General features: G+C 30.8%; 2 protein-coding genes across 2 annotated transcripts; one reads left to right on the top strand and one right to left on the bottom strand.

Annotated features, from left to right (window-relative positions):
- Positions 1 to 1,972: 1,972 nt before the first annotated feature.
- Positions 1,973 to 7,747, bottom strand: LOC131672849 (uncharacterized). The gene is made up of 3 exons (XM_058950346.1): positions 7,238 to 7,747; positions 6,790 to 6,926; positions 1,973 to 4,947 (listed from the first exon to the last, which is right to left on the bottom strand). Exons 1-3 carry the CDS (start codon positions 7,473 to 7,475, stop codon positions 2,830 to 2,832), a joined length of 2,493 nt encoding a protein of 830 aa, XP_058806329.1. The 5' UTR covers positions 7,476 to 7,747; the 3' UTR covers positions 1,973 to 2,829.
- A 147-nt stretch (positions 7,748 to 7,894) lies between these two features.
- LOC131672850 (uncharacterized) lies at positions 7,895 to 13,383 on the top strand. The gene is made up of 8 exons (XM_058950347.1): positions 7,895 to 8,330; positions 9,569 to 9,797; positions 10,269 to 10,661; positions 11,579 to 11,825; positions 12,115 to 12,257; positions 12,343 to 12,489; positions 12,634 to 12,877; positions 12,956 to 13,383. Exons 4-8 carry the CDS (start codon positions 11,585 to 11,587, stop codon positions 13,087 to 13,089), a joined length of 909 nt encoding a protein of 302 aa, XP_058806330.1. The 5' UTR covers positions 7,895 to 8,330; positions 9,569 to 9,797; positions 10,269 to 10,661; positions 11,579 to 11,584; the 3' UTR covers positions 13,090 to 13,383.
- Positions 13,384 to 13,792: the final 409 nt, after the last annotated feature.

Raw genomic sequence — 13,792 nt, 5'->3', positions numbered from 1 at the left:
TCGTCGAAAAGTCGATATACGCGGAATAGATGAGACGTTGCAAGCTGATCTTGTTGAGATGCAAAGCTATTCTAGAGAGAATAAAGGTTTTCGCTATCTATTAACTATTCTAGATACGTTCTCTAAATATGCTTGGGGAGTTCCAGTAAAACAAAAAACTGTTACAGATGTCACTAACGCAATGGAGTCTGTATTAAAAAAGGGACGCATTCCTAAAAATCTCCAAGTGGATAGAGGCAAAGAGTTCTACAATACAAATTTTCAAAGTCTAATGAAAAAATATAAAATAAATCTTTATTCTACTCGTAGCAATCTTAAAGCATCAATTTTTGAACGTTTCAATCGAACACTAAAAAATATTATGTGGAAAAAATTCAGTTTAATAGGAAATTATAAGTGGATTGACTTTTTCCCCAGTTTAATAGAATCTTATAATAATCGAAAACATCGCACAAAAAATATGAAGCCTAAAGACGTGACTAAAGAAAATGAAATGCAGGTCTTGACACGATTCTCTTACGATCATCGTCTTTTCAAAAAACTGAAATTTCAGGTAGCAGATAAAGTGCGAGTGAGCAAGTCTAAACACGTTATTAAAAAAGGATATACGCCTAATTGGTCTGCAGAAATTTTTACTATTCATTGTATTTCGAGAACTAAACCTGTAACATATCACCTACTAGATTATCAAGAAAATCCCATTGTTGGTGGTTTTTATGAGCAAGAACTACAGAAAGCTATGTATCCTGATATTTATCTTGTAGAAAAAATTCTCAGAAGACGGGGTAATGAAGTCTTCGTAAAATGGCTTAGCTTTGATAATACTCACAATTCTTGGATAAATAAGGAGACTATACAACAATGAATTACAAATATAAATTTATATGTATCTAGCTTATATTTAAATAAATAATTATTTTCATTTATAAATATTACATTGTTTTTTTTTATTTTAAGGATAACAGCCCCAACCTTCGCTCTTACCTGTAAGGTCATTTTTTATATTCGACTGTAACGGTCCAGTCTGATTTGTCTCTTCTTTCCCCCTGTAAAATAGCAACCCGTCGTGCACGTGATAATGAAAGAAAAGCCGTAATTGAGCGAAGGCGCTTTTCTCACGCATATGCAAATGTGTTAGGGCAACTCTGCGAAAACATTACCATATAAGGAGCGTGACGTCACGACCGTGGGAAATATATTGTTTACAATGCAAAATCAACAATTATAAAGTTTTTCGAATGAACAAAGGCACTTTCTTACCCTATTGAAAAAATCCAGCTGGAAATCCATGCTGGATTTCCATATGGAAATCCAGCTGGAAATCCAGCTGGATTGATATGGATTCCATATGGATTTGACCTGGATTTCCAGGATGGATATCCAGCTGGAATCCAGATGGATTTCTCGACAAATCCAGGTGGATTTCTCGACAAATCCAGGTGGATTTCTCGGCAAATCCAGGTGGATTCCTCGGCAAATCCAGGTGGATTTCTCGGCAAATCCAGGTGGATTTCTCGACAAATCCAGGTGGATTTCTCGGCAAATCCAGGTGGATTCCTCGGCAAATCTAGGTGGATTTCTCGGCAAATCCAGGTGGATTTCTCGGCAAATCCAGGTGGATTTCTCGGCAATTCCAGGTGGATTTCTCGGCAAATCCAGGTGGATTCCTCGGCAAATCCAGGTGGATTCCTCGGCAAATCCAGGTGGATTCCTCGGCAAATCCAGGTGGATTTCTCGGCAAATCCAGGTGGATTTCTCGGCAAATCCAGGTGGATTCCTCGGCAAATCCAGGTGGATTTCTCGGCAAATCCAGGTGGAGTTTTTCGTAATTACAGATGGACTTGCGAACAAACCTTTTTAGTTAAATTCCGGGTCGATTTTCTAAAAAAAAAGGTGAATTATTTTACTATCCCTGATGCTTTTATTAGAATGTGAGTTTTTCTATTTTATTTTAATTTATTTCTTTATTTAATCCACAATACAAATCAGTATATTACATTCGTTGAGACAATACATTACCCAAGTAAGCATTATCAGTAGAAAAACATTCTACTCGCTGGAGTGGTATGTGAACTAACATTACAAACTAATTTCTAAATACTTACATACTAATAGTTATAAAAACAAAAAATTAAAATACTGAGCGTTTTTTTTTTACATCTATAGTTATTTATCTTTAGAAAATTTGTGTAATTAATTAATAAATTGTGATCTTTATGCAGTTATAGGTTTTTTTTTTAAGTTTTGTGTTTTTATTTCATATGTATATATAATCACGTGCTAACATTTAGTTTTCATTTACTTCCTGTTTGCGCTATAATTCTATAAGACAATGAAATTTCTCAATCTCTATCACTAACTGACCAATCAGACTCAATAGAGGCTTTACCCTGAAACCATTCTCTTTCTTAACAAGACAACGATAATATTTACTATTTATTTTGATTGAATATAATTGAGACAAACGTTAATAAAAATCAACAATTTAAAAAGAGAGAGATAGCTGCCAATGAATTAGCAGCATTTTTTTTACATCATTTCGGCATTAAAGCTGATTAACTTATTTGTAGGTTATGCGTGAAGGTGCGCGAGTGTTCCCCACCGCCTTCATCGTCTAGGTTATTATTTCCAATACATATTAGGAAGTGATGAAATATAAATGGCATTATTAGTATTCATATAAACACACAATTTCTGAATATTTTTAGTTTCTGTTATATTAAGATGTAAATATGTTCCAGTAACTTTCTTGAAACAATGTAATTCATCACCTATTAAATTATCATTATCGACTTGAAGCATCCTGTATATTGAATACTCTTTTTCATCTTAAAAATTGATGATAAAATGCTCGATTTCTATGTAATTTCCATTTTTCAAAACTGCATGTGAATTGTCTGATCTAAATAACTTTTTTTTAGAAGACATAAATAAGCACCTATCTTTCACCATTTTTCTAAAAGCTCTTACTTGCTCTTTGGGAAGTTGGAACAGCTCAATAATTTTGTCGTCAACTGCTGTTCTTCCAAAATATCTGTATGCAAATTTAACAGTATTTTCAACAAATCCATTATCTAAGTATTTGACATACTGTATACATGGGGAATCGTCTTTTGCTTCCACGTGTTTTTGCAATATCCTAATGCTTTCTTTAAAATACAGATGACGGCACACTTGACTCAAAACACCTTTAGCAGCATAAATTGTCTGTTTAATTTTTCCATTACCTGATTCGAATACGTAACCGCTATGTACATATAATGGACCCCAGTCAGCAACACTCTGTGCTAAGTGTAACAGTTGGTGAACGTTATATGTCATCGCATCGCGTCCATAAAGAAGTTCCGTTTGGAAAACAAATTGTTTTAAAAGGGAATCTGCTCTTTTTAACTCTGTTACGGTTATTTCGGTTTGTAACAATATATAATATGCCTCTACAAAAATAAACCAATGGTTCATATATCGTTCAAACTCTGGAAAATCTTCTGATATTAATTTTAATATTGGCGCACTATAAAATAGAATCCAGTTTAACCATTCAGCTGCTTTCCAAAACGCTCGATCACTTAAACTACGTGATAACCGTATTAGTTGTGTAGGCACTTTGAAGTTGGATAGAAGTTGATTGATTCTCTTTATTTCACTCTTGGGTACAGTATAGGGCTCATTAGATGAAGCAAACCAATAATTGCAAAATTGATTACCTACACCCCGATCAACGCAGTGCATTGGGCATGGAACGAAACCATAAATTATATTAAAGCTATTCAAAAGCAACAAAGGAGTTGCATTTTTTACACCATAAATTGGAGCGTTTGCTTCAACGGATCTCCGTATGAGCTGTAATGTGTCATCTGCGGTTCGTCTTTCAGGATGTTCGTCAAGTATAATATATTTCATTGAATATCCAGTATTATGACGAACAGACGCACCTGGATGCAAACACCAACTACATCCAAAGTAACCATTAAATTGAACAAAACCTTGCATGGGTGCACGAGCAACAGTATCGACGCAGCAGCATAATACATACGAATGAATATTTTTCATTTCATTTCTCAATTTGCATGGTATTCCATTTTCTGAAAGTTCATTCATTTTTTCCACAAAAGGTCGTAAGAAATAAGTCATGTTTGGTTTATCACGTCCAAACCACAATGCACAAACAATGGTTTTTTCAGATCGAACATGTAATGGAAGTTCATTAATAAGAATTTGTATTGGCCAAATAGAACATTTCGAACTTTTAAAAGTTGGCGACCCATCACTATTTAAAGTAAGAGTAATATAATTTTCTTTACGGTCATCAGACAACGATACCAGGAACTGTTTATATCTTTGACCATCGAAAAAATCCTTAAAATTAACACTCACTTCTTTATTTCGTCGAGATACGACATCAATGTAGAAGTCTTCATTGGATTCGATAAGATCTTGGATTTCGCTTACTACATCAAGTATTACAAAATAATCCCTAAAGAGAGGATCTTTCAAGTTTACATTCATATCACAAACTTCGCAAAACATTAAACGTTGTCCTTTTTTAAATATTCCTAGATAAACCTTGCACACTGGGCATACAGCGTGATACTCCCTACCTTTTTCAGGATTAAATAACATATCGAGTTGATAACGATTATCTGGGAACACCTTTTTATCCACAAACATATTTAGCATTTTAAATAAATCTACCATTCCTGTCGTTGGAATATGATATTTGTTGCAATATTTCATAACAGCTAATATCATTTCTATTCGACTAACACCTATCGGTAAGTGCAAAGGCTCGTTGTAGTCTTCATCATTAATAATTTCATCTAATCTCTCAAATCTATTTTCAACCGTTTCATTATCATTGATTGCTAAGTTATTGAAATTATTAAAATCTTCATCGTCGCTACTATCCGTCAAACAATCCCCCATATCTTGTACAATGTCAAAAAAGTCCTAAAAGAAGCAAAAAGTAATCATTAATAATTTATCACAAAAAATATTTTTAGAATTAGTAGAAAAATATAGATAATGTTCATTAATATGGGTGATTGTCAAAAAAAGTCAGAAGTTGCTTATCCAAGGCTTTTTCAACTGGTAATTTTAGACTTAGTTAAAATATTATTTTTATGCATTTTTATTACCAACGTATAATAATAATATGTTAAATTTCATAGCAAATAGCAAGTTCTGAAACTGCCATTTTCGTTGTATGTCCATTTCCTACATTATCAATCTATTTAGTAAATTCATCCAATGAGAGTTGAATTTGCTGAAATAAAATACATTTTTTGGTTCTACATACCAAAAAAAGACTTTCTACATTGGTCCTAAGATTTCAAATTCCTCCTAACAAAACTCCATTTCATTTTCATGAAAATCGGTGAGATCGACCTCTTAAGCCCCATATCTATAGTCCAATCTCTCAGAAACATCGATTATATCGTAAAAAAAAAACAATTTTTCAGAAAGAATATGGGTGAAAAATTGTTTTTTTACACTGCATTTTGCAATAGTAAAAAAATTTTTTTTATGGGCACCATCGGAAAGAGCAGATTTTAAAATTTCAGAATATGACCATCTCAATTTTTTTTTTATGTTTTTAACGTCAATTACAAGCTCTCAAAGACAGGTGTACCGCGAGTGGAGTTCTAGGCCGAAACGGGGTTAAATTAAATTTAGCAATATTACCTCCCTCAGTGTAGAATATTCAATTTATAGTTTTTATCATAAAGATTAAGTAACGTAATTTTCATGATTCTAATCTCATTTGTGAGAATGAACTATCGATTCAGCTGTCGAAAATTTATTTGGTTAAATACAACTTAAAGACAGTAAAATATTATTTTTCGTTATTATGAAAAAAAATAGTTAGACTGAATAAAAAAAAGTGACATAAATTTTGAGTCGAACTCCAAATATTAAGTTTGAGTCTATCAGTGATTTATTTGCGTCTCTGTTTTCGATTATTAAATACAGTGTATAATTATTTTCGGGCTTTTCTCTACGAGATTTTTATGCCTTAGTCGATAAAAAAAAATACAAATACAATTGATTGTTGTAATTGGTGCTCTACCAACCGCTGCTGTATGGATATATATATATATATATGTGTGTGGAAAAATTATTTCTGTTCACCACGTCCCTTACAAGTATATTGAATAACATCTACATTTGCTATAGTTTAAGAATCTATCATTAGTTGGTAAAAGTACTTAACTTTAAACTAATACATATTTACCAAAAACTTGAAGTACGACAAGGTTTAGATTGAAATATTTTCCATTAATCAATGCCTTTTTTTAAGGTGTCTTATTTTCATGCCCGTCTTTGACAACACAGCTGTATCAGCACAAATACAATTGATTGCTGTGATTGGCGCTCGACCAACCACTGCTGTATGGCTATATATATAAATTTTTTACATGAGAATAATATCTTTAAAGGATGGCCTTGCACTCAAGGAATGCCCATGATCAAGTTATGAAAAGCATTATATATATATATATATATATATATATATATATAATATATAATGAGTCCTTCATGGCCAAAATTAAGCTGCTAAAAAATTGGACATTTTCTAAAATTTTAAACATTTTAACAATTTTAAATAAATTTTGAACCGTTGAACTGATATGAAATTGTCCATGTAAATGAATAAATAAATAAATAAGTGTCAAGAAAATTCCAATGTGAAAAAAAAAATCAAGTGATATTCTTTTATAGAGCCATCATGGTGTATCTAATAAGTGACTGTTCACTCTAAAAAAATATTATCACCAATTGCAAACTTACATTATTTTGTACATTGATTCCATCTCTATTTATATGACAGTGATGGTTTATATCTGAATACGCACAGGATTGATCGTTGACATCTGAATGGGTTTGAGATTGATTAACATCTAAATGTATGTGAGATTGATTGAAACCTAAAAAAAATAATTAATTTTAATATTTTTCAATTATTTTGAATATGATTTCAAGGAATTATCTAATCATTATTTATCCAATATTATTTACAAAGTTTTAATACTTTTTTATGGCATGTCTAACTGAATAATTTTGAATTAAATTGATTCAAACGTAGTTCAATAGTTTTCAAAAAATTAAAAAGTCAATGTGTCAATGAAGTCAATGTGATTTTATTATACGTATACTTTTCAATATTTTCAATTATCCAAGTAAAAAGTATATGTAGCTATGAAAAAAATAGAAATCAGTGATAACTTGATTGTATTACCTTCTGAATTGGATAAGACGTCCACATTGAAATCTGATTGTTCATTATTATCTGTAAATGATAGTTGATCAGACTGCCTCAATCTTAAAAATAAACTATCAGTATCATTATCTGAACTGCATGAATGAGCTGTTATATCTGAATGAGAATTGGAGTGAAGCATATTAATTGAAAAAGTTTCTTGACTTCCTGTCATAGATATAGTATCCATATTACTAGAAGAACTATCTATATCCATCTTTGACACTATGTCTAAGAAATTGTTCACAATAAATTCTATAAATTTATTGAATAAAGTAAATGTAGAATCATACAGCCATTATAATCCACCTTTCTGAATTGTTATTGCTATAGTATTCCAATAAAACAATGCAACTGCACAAGAGTGCACAGCTGTTTATAAATGTATTATTATAAATATACCTATATTCACATTCACACTTAATTAAAAAAGGAAATGCTTTTACAATAACTCAACGGATTTTTATTGTTATCAGATTGCTCCCTCGAATCAAGACAGCCTCATGGCAAGCATTTTGTGCACGTTGCACATGCGCACTTAAGTATTAGCTAAGCAACAGTAGGTACAAATGTAGATCAGCGCCACCCGGCTTTATATCCGTTGAATCTGCGACCAGTGTCCAGTTGGCAGTTAACCAGTCCTTTGTCTTTGTTAATTCAATCAAACATGGCTGTCCTTACTTTGTTCTTCTGCCATTTATAATATTACTATTTCAGTATTATTAATCAGGATTACGTATTGATCTTAAAACTTTTTGTATTAATTTTTATCAGCAGTATTCGAGTGTATCGTTCATTAATTTCAAATTTATTTGGGAGAAATTAGTTATTTACTTTAGATATAATAAGCATTGCAACCTTTTTCAAGCAACCATGAAGCCTGGTTATTATGCCAAAATTAAATATATAGACGACCACATTCGAGGAGTACTCCCAGTAACACAAATATTGGAAATGCAATCAAACCCCGAAAATGTTCAGTTTGACAAAGATGGCATATATACAGTTATGTGGCAAGATGATAAAATTCCAAAAGCCATTGAAGTGGGAATCCAAATTGCTGACATAAAATGTAAGTAGCTTTTGTATCAATAATTTTATAGTAAAAAAAAAATAAATAAAAAAATATACCATGAAAAAATTTGACAATTAAGGGGCCAATTAATCAGCCAGTGTTAAAAATAAAAATTGTAAATATTGCACTAAAATTAAATGAAAGGCAGTATACTATGTACAGCTAAGCAAAATCAAATGACAGCTGTATGAAATTGAGCAAAATTCAGCTGTATGAAAAATCAAATGACACTAAATTAAATTTGATGAATGCTTCCTATTCTTTTTTGCATATTAGTCCACCTGAGCGTAATACTTTGAACAAGAAAACAATTCTATTCTATTAAAAAAAATCATTTACAGCTTATTTTTCACTATTCAAACATATATTTATTTGTAATAAATTTTTCCTTCAACTTATGACACATTTCTTAATTTTGCTGCGCTTTGATAGATCCATTAAACATATTCTGGAGTTTATGATCAAATTTCAGCTCAATCATTTATATGTATTATAATAAGTCACTTTAATATTTAGTTTTCTTGAAAAATATACCATTTCTGAACATTCAGATGACTTGGGATTTCAGAAATTTTAATTCTTCTAAAAGATATGTTTGGTATTTTCAGTCATTATAATTACTAAAAATGATGCTTCAATTCTCTGTTGAACTATTTGCTTCAACTGTATTTGCGACCATCTTTATAATTTTTTATTAGGAGCATCAACCTGTAAACGAAACAAAATATCCACAAAGTAACTAGTTTTTGTTTTCTTGATAATATATACATACATCTGTGTACAATAAAATCTCAACTGCTTACATTGCTACTGCCTAGCAGAAGAATGTATATGTAAGAAGCATATATGTAAGTCACCGGTCTGCAGTGCAGTGGCCATTTTATTATTTGAAAACATTAGACTACATACAGCCTGGGAAAAATCTAATGACTAAGTTAATTTTGATAAATGCTTCCTACTCCTTTTTGATATAATCAGTCCAATTAAGCGTAATACTTTAATAAAAAAAGAAATTTATTCTATTCAAAAAATTCATCTGCAGCCTACTTAAATCAATTTTTTTCTTCCAATAAATTGTATTGAATTAATTTTTTTCAAAACTAATTCAATAAAATAATCCAACTAATGTAATTCATGAAAACTGTCAATGTCCACTCTCGTAGTAATAAATATTTATTTATATTGTTATTATGAAAATATAATATAAATTTGTTGGTATCATACTTCATTTTCAGGGTTGAAAACTGAAGACGATTTAAAGGAGTTTGAAAAAAAAGAGGTGTTTTTAGTGTCCTTAACCAGTCTATTATAGACAGATATTATGACTCTGAAGATAAAGATTCATGTGACAGTAACAATGATAATGAAAATGGTATAAACCAAAATAATACTCCACCAAAATTAAATGTAAAAAAAAAAGTGAAGAAAGATACGAAAGAGCAAGAATTGAATGTACGAAAAAAGGTGAACTTTCATATCTAATAATTTAATGTATTCGTTAGAAATTTATTATTATTGATATGATTATGATGATCATGATTATTATTATTTATTATTATTAAATTATTTAAATAGTCTACAATATTTTTCTGCTATCTATTTCTTGGCCAGCCTAGAGGCCTCATACTAGTTAGTTTTCCCCTCTAACCTTAACCTTAAGGGTGTCCAATCTCAAAGGACTTCAATCTCAGTAACCGTTCTTCTATCCGCAACCTGAGGATGCACTACGTAGTGGTGATAGGAATCCACCGAGTAGTTTATAAATCTATTAATGTTTTTATTTTTCATTATTATTAATATCTATCAATTATGAACACTATTGTTATTTAGTTTATAAAATTATTATGAACTATTAATTATAATAAAATAAAATAACAAAAATAAAAATAATGTTGCTTTTGTAAAATAGTATAATGAACTAAATTCAATTTGTAGATATACGACAAAGAGCTTCAAGATAACCTTTTAAAAATTAAAGAACAACAATTTACCAATGCACCAACTTTGTTAATAAGCAATGAAAAAATAGATCATACAGTTAAAAAGAAACACAGTGCTGTACAAGGGAATTCATATGATTTCAACGTAGGAACTAAAGATTCTGAAAAAAATAGCTTCGAAAATACAATTCGAAATTTGAGAAAAGAAAATGTAGATTTACAAATACAGCAAATAAAATTACAAAATACAATTGATCTACTTAACCAGCGCTTAGAAACCTACAGAATCATTAATGAAAGGTTGCAGATAAAAAATTTGCATTTAGAAGAAACATTGAAATTAATTGATGAAACAAAAACAAAAAACTATGAACAAAAACCATATGAGGTAAAAGTATTTCTGATTCGTAATAAATTTTACTAATATTATTTTGAATAATTCTTTCATTTAAAAATCACAGACTTTTAAATGAAAATAACAATTTACTTAAACAATTGTTTTTTATATTTCCAAATAGTCCCCTCCCAATTCGATACATTTATTCCAGCGGTATTCAATCTTTTTTAACCCTTCCAAAAAGTAACTTTTGTCGAACTCCTCAAAATACTCATTTGTGGCAGCCATAATTTCTTCATTCGATGAAAATCTGTTACCACCATGCTAAGTTTTCATGTTTGGAAACAGAAAATAATCAAACGGTGCTAAATCTGGAGGCGGGTGAGGAAAAAATTCATACCGTAATTCTAATAATTTGGCTATTGCAATAGCGCTCATGGGAGCTGGTGGAAGAGCCCTTGTATTCATACCACTATACAACGAAATTCAGTAAACCACTTGTGAACCATTTCATGTGATGGAGCAGAGTTCTTATAATATTTTTTAAGCTTTTCTTCAATTTCCTTAATTGTTTTTCCACGCAGAAAATAATGTTTAATAAGCACTCAAAATTCGCTTTTTCCCATGCTTGTGTAAAAACAATGAAACACTAAATTCAAAAGACTATTAAACAATGAAATTTCAATTATAAGTATGTATAATTGAATCTCGCTATAAAATACTCAAATATAAGTATTTTATATATATATATATATATGAAATACTAACTGGGTTTCCCCCGTGTTCGCTTCGCTCGGCAGCCTACCTATTTTTGTTTTTGTATCATACTTATAATTGAAATTTCATTTACCAGTTTGTGCACTCAGTTTCTCTTCCAGGATAACTAATTACCCACCCACCCCCACTTCCCCTATAATGCTTACATTATTTGTTCAATTGATAATGATCTTTTTTAATAATTTTTCAAGATTGACATGACGGCAATAAGCAACACGTCGACTCCGACAAAAATGTTGCATATTGACATTACAAAGGAAAATAAAGATCCTGAATATGCTAAGTCGAATGTAGATGATTATTGTGCAGCTTCACACGACAATAATATAAAAATATCCTCAAATGATGAATCTGAAGTTGTCGATGAATTTAATGATTCACAATTAGATGACTCAATTGATCTTGCATCGATGAAAAAGCCACATCTGGAAGTGAAACGTAATAACAATATATTATGTATTAATTCATAGATAAATTGTCATTAATCGTTTTTAAAAAGTTGTAAACATGTTCTCCAACCTATAAATTTCTAGAAACTATTATACTCGATTTACTTCAAGTTGTCATTAAATAGCATAAATTTTTATTGTTCTTCATATTACTATCCAGGCTAGAACTGCTTGAAATATTATATACTTGTGCTGACGTTTTTTTCAATTCTTAAAGCACTTAAAAAAATTTTTTTTTGTAATTTTCTTGTATAATATTTTGAAATAAACTTTTTTAGGAAAATTAGATTTCAAAGATGAAAAGTCTCTGATACCAGAAAAAAGATCAAAAGATAGGAGTATATCAACATCCATAGAGAATGAAGAAACTCGCGATTCGGGTATTTCAGATTATACAAATTTTGATTTTCACCAAGCAGACGTAAGTAACTCTTCTGAATGTAAGACTGAGCTGTCCAACCAAGAAATTGCTATGTTCACACGAAATTTATTGAAAAAAAAAACAGAAACCAAAAAAGATCTCTCATCAACATACTAGCGAAAAATCTAATGATGATGATGAGAATAGTCAGATCAGTATTCCCGATGAAATGTCAACATGTTTTTCCAACTTTGGCCACAAAGAAAACATTACCAATAATGATGGAGTTACGGTTAGTATACACTATATAACTTGTCGTTGATTGCGTTCTAAAAAGTATTTTTGAAGTCTCTGCAGCCTAGTTGCATGCAAGTTTTATCTTTCTTGATCATAATATTGCAAAAAGAAATGCTAAAAGTACTACTTTTATTTTCAGACAACGTACATATTTTTGAATGAAAGTTTCAAAATATTATACGACGATTGGAAAAATTTCCTAAGTGTAAAAGATGCCTGTAAATTTACGAAGCACATTCTTAGAGCAATGAACACAAAAGATGATGGATCTTACGTAGAGGAGCTGAGCAGAAGATGCATAGCTGCAGACAAACCTTCATTCACGCCAAGAGGAGTGAATCGAAGGATTCCAATCACGCCGTTAGAACACATGACAATAGATAGTAAGAGCATCAGATTATTATTAAGGTATTGAATAGAGTTGTCATTTCTGTTTTAACTGTTAATTTTTTGTGTTACAGAATGTTTATCTTATTTTTGTCAAAAGAAACTGAAACTTAATAAAGAAGCGACAAAGAAGGTAACAGCGAAGAAAAATAGCTTCATAACTGAAGACATCAACACATGTATAAAAAAAAATGAAAAAGTTAAATGAATCATAATTATTCTAAGTAATACTTTCTTATGTACTGATCTTACTAAACTTCTTCATTTCCTTCGTTACTTCCTCCCTTTACTAAACTTAACACTCTTCCGGTCATGGATTTTGTTCGAACTTCTCCTACGGCCTTCATTTGTATATAAATATAATAACTTCGAAGGATTCTGTTCATGGGCTATTAAAAAATTAAAAAAAATTGTTTCGAAACGAAAAAAGGCTACAGACCACGCCTGAGCAAAATCCATGCCCAGAAGATCTGGTTACCGCTTGTTAGTTTACACGTACAAAGAATCATTATGTAAGTAAATTATAACTGTATTTATAAATGTAAATTATAAATGTAAGTAAATTATAAATGGTTTTCATTCAATCCATTTCCCTTATATTAACTAATTCTAAACTACCGGAGTTTTCTAGAAGGAACAATTGGATTTAGCAAAAAAACCACTTGAATTTTCCATAAAAACCACCTGGATTTGCCGATAAAAATCCACGTGGATTTACCGAAAAATTCAATTGGATCTGTGAACATTCCGCTTGGATTTGCCTAGAAATCCACCTGGAATTGTTAACAAAATCCACCTACATTTACCAAGAAATCCACCTGGATTTTCCGAGAAATCCACCTGGATTTGCGGAGAATCCACCTGGGTTTGCCGAGAAATCCGCCTGGATTTGCGGAGAATCCACCTGGATT

The sequence above is a fragment of the Phymastichus coffea genome, unplaced genomic scaffold (assembly GCF_024137745.1).
Source record: "Phymastichus coffea isolate CEN01 unplaced genomic scaffold, Cenicafe_Pcof_1.1 PCOF00160, whole genome shotgun sequence".
Lineage (NCBI taxonomy): Eukaryota > Metazoa > Arthropoda > Insecta > Hymenoptera > Eulophidae > Phymastichus > Phymastichus coffea.
The sequence above is the reverse complement of the archived record's forward strand: the minus strand, read 5'-3'. Positions and strand labels throughout refer to the sequence as shown.